At 37.4% G+C, this 7,197-nt stretch overlaps 1 protein-coding gene across 6 annotated transcripts; it reads left to right on the plus strand.

Moving 5' to 3' along the window:
* Nucleotides 1–2,516: 2,516 nt before the first annotated feature.
* LOC104226352 (ras-related protein RABA5a-like) lies at nucleotides 2,517–6,418 on the plus strand. Of its 6 annotated transcripts, XM_070174291.1 has the most exons (5): nucleotides 2,517–2,758; nucleotides 4,629–4,683; nucleotides 4,828–5,000; nucleotides 5,092–5,515; nucleotides 5,847–6,418. In XM_070174291.1, exons 4-5 carry the CDS (start codon nucleotides 5,176–5,178, stop codon nucleotides 6,182–6,184), a joined length of 678 nt encoding a protein of 225 aa, XP_070030392.1. In that variant the 5' UTR covers nucleotides 2,517–2,758; nucleotides 4,629–4,683; nucleotides 4,828–5,000; nucleotides 5,092–5,175; the 3' UTR covers nucleotides 6,185–6,418. The 6 variants fall into 6 exon arrangements, with proteins under 6 accessions (XP_070030392.1, XP_009776626.1, XP_009776624.1 ...); XM_009778324.2 differs by having other exon boundaries at nucleotides 4,629–5,000; XM_009778322.2 differs by having other exon boundaries at nucleotides 4,828–5,515.
* The last annotated feature ends 779 nt before the right edge of the window (nucleotides 6,419–7,197 follow it).

The following is a 7,197-nucleotide window of genomic DNA, read 5'->3' on the forward strand; positions in this document are numbered from 1 at the left end:
TACTTCGAGACATGGGCCCGGGGGTCGGGTTGGACCAATTTCGGGATTTTTGGTATAATTTGATTATTTTCGCTTGGGCTTCGATTCCTTAGCATATTCTAATATTATGATTCTGATTTTGGGTAGATTCGGTGCGAGTTGAGGCCGAGGCAAGAGGCAAAGGCATTGTGGAGTAGTATTTCTTCCAGTTTGAGGTAAGTAACCATTGTAAATCTGGAACTGAGGGTACAAACCCGGTATTTTGTATTGTTTTGTTAAATGAGGTGACGCACATGCTAGGTGACGAGCGTGTGGGCGTGCACCTGTAGGGATTGTGACTTGGTCCGTCCTGTAGCGACTATTAAGCTGCGTATTTGATTCTAAATCTTATGATATCACTTATGTTAGGGATTGATACTATATTATGGGATGTATGCCATGTTTGGGGCCTTGTACCGACCTGTTTAGTCTTAGAGGTATTTTTACTGTTTCCCTCACTCTATTTGTTGGAAAGCATATCCTCAGTCATGTTTTTACCTGTTTATTGTTTAAATCTGATTTTTATCACTGTATTTCTTAAAATATGAGAACTGTTTGGGCTGCATTTCCCTGATTTCCACTGTTATGCCCGAGTGGCTGTGAGGTTAATGACTGAGGAAGGTTGAGGACCTAATGGTGAGGATATATATATATATATATATATATATATATATATATATATATATATTATGGATCGGGCTGCACGCCGCAGCGATACTTATATGGATCGGGCTGCACCCCGCAACGATATATATATTGGATCGGGCTGCGCGCCGTAGCGATATGACGCTTGGGCTGTAGGAGCCCCTCCGGAGTTTGTACACGCCCAGTTAGCGTAGTCGATTATAAACTATGAATCGGGCTGCACGCCGCAGTAGTTATTATGATTATTACTATTATGAGATATTATTGAGCCTGAGTGCTGAGTGTGAGTACTGAGTGACGAGAGATGAGTCAGGTTTGACCGAGAGGCTAAATTTATGAGTGATACCTTGCCCGAGGAGCCCATTGATGATATTTTTGCTGATTTCACTCTTCTTTTATAACGAGCCTCTGTTGAAAACCGCTAAGTAAGTGATTTAAAAGTATTTCAATTGAAACTGAAACTTTATGAAGAAACTGGCTTTTAAATTATTAGTTTGATTTGATACTCTGTTGTGTACTCTTATATATCATTTTTAACTGCTCGTCGCTGCACTCAGACCTTATTTACTTTAGTTACTTACTGAATTGGCGTACTCATGTTACTCCCTGCACCTTGTATGCAAATCCAGGTGACCGAGCGGCAGGGTGAGGGTCCCCAACATTGTTGGAGTTTGTCGGAGATTGCAAGGTAGTTGTATAGCGTTCGCAACCCTGCTTTTCCCCTTCCTATCTTGTTTCTTTCTGCATTTTAGACTGGTTATGTATTAGACAGTCAGATTTATATATTTAGAGGCTCTAGACTCGTGACACCAGATGTTTGGACTGTGTTGGTCTATTTTTTGTAATGTTTTTCCGCACATTTCAATGATTAATGAATTCCTTATAAAGGTTGAGACTTAATTAAATGTTAGAAAAATATTTTTATTAAAAGAAATTGACAGTGGTTACTTGTTGGGTTGGCTTGCCTAGTATTGTGATAGGCGCCATCACGACCGGGTATTTGGGGTCGTGACAAGTTGATATCAGAACCTAGGTTACATAGGTCTCTCGAGTCATGAGCCGATTTAGTAGAGTCTCGCGGATCGGTACGGAGACATCTGTTCTTATCCTCGGGAGACTGCAGAACCTTTAGGAAAAACGTCATATTCTTGAAATTCTTGTCGTGCGAATCTGTTGATCCGAGTACTAAACTTCTGTTATTCCATTCTTTCACAGATGGTGAGGACACGTACTACCGGTCAGGATGAACGACCACCAGTACCACCAGCTGGGGCCAGTAGAGGCCGAGGCCGCGGTCGAGGCCGTGGTAGGGGCATGGGTGTAGCTCGCACAACAACTAGGGCAACACCTGCAGATCCACCTGCTGCCCCAGTTCAGGATCAGGTCCTAGTTGCGGATGCTCCAGCAACACCAGCTCAGGCACCAACTGTGATAAAGTGAAACATAACACAAGAAATAGACTTGGAGGGCCAAAGTGGAACAAAGTTGAGATAGAGTGCCAAAATGAAAAACGGGGCCAAGTTGAATGAGCTGTATATATATTTGGCCCAAGATTTTTCTCTACTACTAAAATATTACTCTTTCCGGTCCACAATAAGTGATCAATTTGTCTTGGGCATACCCATTAAGGAAATACTAAATTCTAAACAAAAATAGTTAGTGCGACTATATTACCCTTAATTAAATGTTACAATATAATTTAATATGAGGAGTAAAAGACTTTTTAGAAATGCGTACATAAGAGTAATTTTTAAAAAATAAATTAATTTTTTTGTAAATTGGTCACTTATTATTAACGGGATAGAGTAATACAAACACTATGTCAAACATATATTACAATTAATAGCTTTCTATTGCTACATCTGCCTTCTCTTCTCTTCTCTCTCTTGTCCACTTCCTTGAATCTTGAAATTGTCCTTACAAAACCCCAAACCATAATCACTTGATTCCTATGTTTTTCCCCACACATTTTCAAATCACTCCACTTTTTACCTGTTTTTATTCATTGATCTGTTACCACCGTAGGTTCTGATTTGATCACACACTTGATATATTCATAAAGGGGAATGTAGCATTTGATCATATAAATAATTGGGTATGTTCCTATCTCAAGAATTGAATCTTTTTTATCCCATTTGTTTATTTATTAGCTTATTTCATAATTTACTTGAAACATATCTCTTTTATAAGAATTTATTAAGAAAGTGCCTTTTCTTTTGTGCTAGAACTTCTTTTCAGCTTTTTACATTTTTTTTTCTTTGTTTTACCTTGAAAATAAAATTGGGTATGTGCCTATGTCAAAAAAGATTGAAACTTTTTAATCCCCATTTGTTTATTGTTACCATCTTTTACTTGAAAGCTCTATCTTTTATAAGATTTTATGAAGAAAAAGCCTTCTTTTTTTTTTTGTGCTAGAACTGCTCAAGATTGAAATTTGTTTCTATCTTTTTGCCCATTTTTTTTTTGTTTTACCTTGAAATTAAAATCTGGGGTTATTGAGGAATATCCTGAAAAAGAGATGTGTTGCTTTTTGCATTTAGTATCAGGTGTCTTTTTTTAATCTTTAATGGGTAAATGCCAAAATTCTAAGATAGTTTTAAGATGTTGGAGTAGAAGTAGTTATGTCAGAAAACTGTTTAGTTATTATTGAGTAATTATTGTATGTCTTGTTTGAGTCATACAAAAATAGAGCTCTTTTTATTTACACATGATTTGACAGTTTATGCAGTGCAGCTTATTGTTGAAATTATTTATTATAAGGGTCCCAATATAGGAAACATTGAGCTCTAGGATATTGTTCTCATTTCCTTTTCAATTGTCAATGTGATTTACATGTTGATGGGGCTTATTCCTATTCGTTTGGGTGCAATGTATTTTTTTTTTTTTTGGGTAAGAAATATGTGGTTATGTTGAATAAATTTGCAGACCATCTGCTAGATATGTGGTGTGATATTAAGTCTTTGTTATGGAAAGAACAGCGTTAGCTAATACCTTGAGCCGAGGGTCTTCGGAAACAACCTCTCTACCTCTACAAGGTAGGGGTAAGGTCTGCGTACGGAAACCCTCCTCAGACCCTATTTGTGGGATTATACTGGGTATGTCGTTGTTATCTGTTGTTATTGTAGAGTTAGCTAATAGCAGAGAGTCATGTAAGCAAAGGATTCTTATAAACGATACAAACTGATTGGGATTAAACTAACCAGTTTACAGATAAGTAAGAGATTTATAGAACCCTTAGATATGCCATTATTTGGTATTGGAATAGGCCTAAATAGAGCGAATAGTGTAGTATACAGGATTTATGTAGCTAACCCAATTGATTTTGGGATTGAGGCGTAGTTCATTGATTGAATCATTTCATGGAGAGATGCATGCTCTTGTAAACTAAGGCAATTGTAATATGAGAGACCTTGTTCCTTTTGCCTCCATGTAATATTAATACCGAAGTAGTCCCCCCTCCCCCACCCCCACCCCTCCGGAGGCGCTGCTCAGTGGTTAAAGAGTTAAAGTGACAACTTTGGGAACTAGGGGTTGACTCCAACAATACTAGGTGAATTCTTCCCAGTTGCTTAAGCCTAGGCAGTTAGAGTTAGTCGGTACATATGCTTTAGGAGGTAGTATTATCATCGAGGTGCATGCAAGTTGGAACGACACTATCTGTAATTTAAAATGCTGAACATTAGTTTCCTTCTTCAAAAGTTATAACACCATCTTTTTGTACCTCCATATGGTTTTTGATGAATATCCTTTTTCCGGATTTTTGCTAAACATGTCCATTTGAAACAAAATAATCTTGAATTGTTTAATATATGACTTCTAAATTGTTTACACAAGGAAGTTTGCGGAATCTATTGCCCTTTCTGATCTTTTGTGAATTGCATCTGTTTCTTTTGGCATTTTCAGACCCTAAGTACCAGTAATTTCTAATTCTTTTCTGTGCTTGATTTCCATCATATTGCTTTCAGGTTTGAGCTTAACTTTTCGGCAGCAAGGAGCAAGGGAGTGGGAGCTTAGTAGGTGGTGGGGGGACATTAGATCTGATTGAGTTCACACCATCTCATTCTTTATCCCTATATGTTTAGATTATATCCTATAGAAGCATGGAAACTTGTTTCTTTTAATCGTACTCGATTCGTTGCTGAAACTTTAAGTATTTTCGTGCAGATATTCAAAAGCTGTCACTTCCTTCTAGGACTGAACTAGAACGGGAGGAAGTAACTTAATTGTGCAGTGACTGGACGAGGGAAGTTGTAGTTCATGGTGCATAGCGCATTGTATATTGTAGTGCCACTCCTCAACTTCAGACAGAACTTTTACCACTTTCTTCTTTTCTTTTGGTATTTCCTTTTTAGCCGATCCTGATTTTGAGATTTCTTCCCGAGGGGCAACACCTGCTCATTCTTCACTTTTCTTTATTTCGGCATTTAGATTCTGAAAAGGGCTGTTGCATCTTAGCTACATAGATAAGTAGTTATGGTATTCTAGCTGCTGCCATTTTATGCGGTGTAGAAGATGGCGCTACATTCTGAGGAAGAGAAAAAAGAGGATTACCTTTTCAAGATTGTTTTGATTGGTGATTCTGCAGTCGGAAAATCCAATTTGCTTGCCAGATTTGCTAGAGATGAATTCTATCCAAACTCAAAATCGACAATTGGAGTAGAATTTCAGACCCAAAAGATGGACATCAACGGAAAGGAGGTTAAAGCGCAGATATGGGATACAGCTGGTCAAGAACGATTTCGAGCAGTTACTTCTGCATATTATAGGGGTGCAGTTGGAGCGCTTCTGGTTTACGATATCAGTAGGCGCCCGACTTTTGATAGCATTGGTCGATGGCTTAATGAACTTCAGAGTAAGCAATATGCTATTAATTCATCTTTCAACAGATTCGTTTTTCAACATCTTCAAATAGCATTGTTTATTTTCGGTCCATTTTCTCAGCAAAGTATGCTGAATGGGGGCCTTGGCGTAACTGGTAAAGTTGCTGCCATGTCTTGGTTACGGGTTCGAGCTGTGGAAACAGCCTCTTGCAGAAATGCAGGGTAAGGCTGCCTACAATAGACCCTTGTGGTCCGGCCCTTCCACTGACCCACGGGAGCTTAGTGCACCGGGCTGCCCTTTTTTTCCAGCAAAGTATGCCGTTCCTTTAATTGACTAGCATATCTTTATAATGTGTTGGATAGCTCATTCCGACATGAATGTGGTTACAATACTCGTTGGCAACAAATCTGATCTCAAAGATGCACGGGAGGTTACAACAGCTGAAGGCAAAGCGTTGGCTGAGGCAAAGGGACTATTTTTCATAGAAACTTCAGCTTTGGATTCGTCAAATGTAGCCTCTGCTTTTCAGACGGTTGTTAGGGAGATCTATAATATTCTGAGCAGGAAGGTTATTCAATCTCAAGAGCTCCAGAAAAAGGATTCGGGTCGACTAGCAAATGGTAAGACTGTGGTTTTGCAAGCTGATGGAAACCACGAAACAGATGCAGAAACAAAGAAAGGTGGATGTTGTTCATCTTAAGCTATAGTATGGGGAGGACATTTTCCTATTGTGAGGCCTAAGACAAGTCAACATTTCTTCTCCCATTGATGCAATTCAATTTCTTGTTACTGTTGAAGAAAAAGTTAAAACTTTCTTTCAATGTTGTAGGAAAACTTTCTTTGGAAAATGTAAATTATCTCAAGGGGAGAAGAACCTTTTTTTGACTGTTTTTGAGTTTTCAGTTTTGTATGATTCAATTTTTTCAGCTGCTTATTTTTTGTCTGTGTTTCATCTGTCATTTGTTTCTCTTTGGTTGGCCTTAGCAAAATTAAAAATGAGTATTCAATTGATCCACTGGATCTAAATCTCAAGTTAGTTAGAGTTGGTTATATCCATTCCATTCTAGTCATGTTCACATTGTCTAATACAAAATGTTAAAAATTACATTGTATAGCCGTTTTTAAATAATAATTGAAATATATATATAGGCGGACCCAGGATTTGAGCACGACGGGGGCACCACTGTGTGCTAATCACTAGCGATAAAATTCGGCGTGCAACTCTTTGAAAATTTAATGATTATAATGATTTATCATCCACGTATAAACAAAAAGAAGTTCTAATGAAAAGAAAACACCGAACAAAAAGAGATTTCTTCGCAAATTGGGTGATATGGGAAGGGAAAATGTTTGATAAAGCATGTTTCGCATTTTAAAATTTCTAGTCTTTTTAATTAAAAAAAATGGGCCAGGGATCAAAAAAGGCGTTCAAACATTAAAGAAATCAAGATTAAGGGTATGTTAATAGTAAAAAAAATAAAGAAGAGTCTAAAACTTTTAGTTTCCATTGACGAGTCGGAGTCAATGTAAATGATGAAGAAGGCAGTGGCATAAAGATTTGTATTTTTCTATTTGTGGAGTGATAAGTTGCAATTTGAAACTTTTAATTTTATGGGATGAATTTGAAAGGAAAAAAATTAATTAAGTTGACTATTACTATGTATTAGAAGTTAGAACTAAACTAAAATTGAATTCAAAAAAATAAAACCATTT

Source organism: Nicotiana sylvestris, chromosome 5, assembly GCF_000393655.2.
Source record: "Nicotiana sylvestris chromosome 5, ASM39365v2, whole genome shotgun sequence".
In the NCBI taxonomy this organism is placed as follows: Eukaryota; Viridiplantae; Streptophyta; class Magnoliopsida; order Solanales; family Solanaceae; genus Nicotiana; species Nicotiana sylvestris.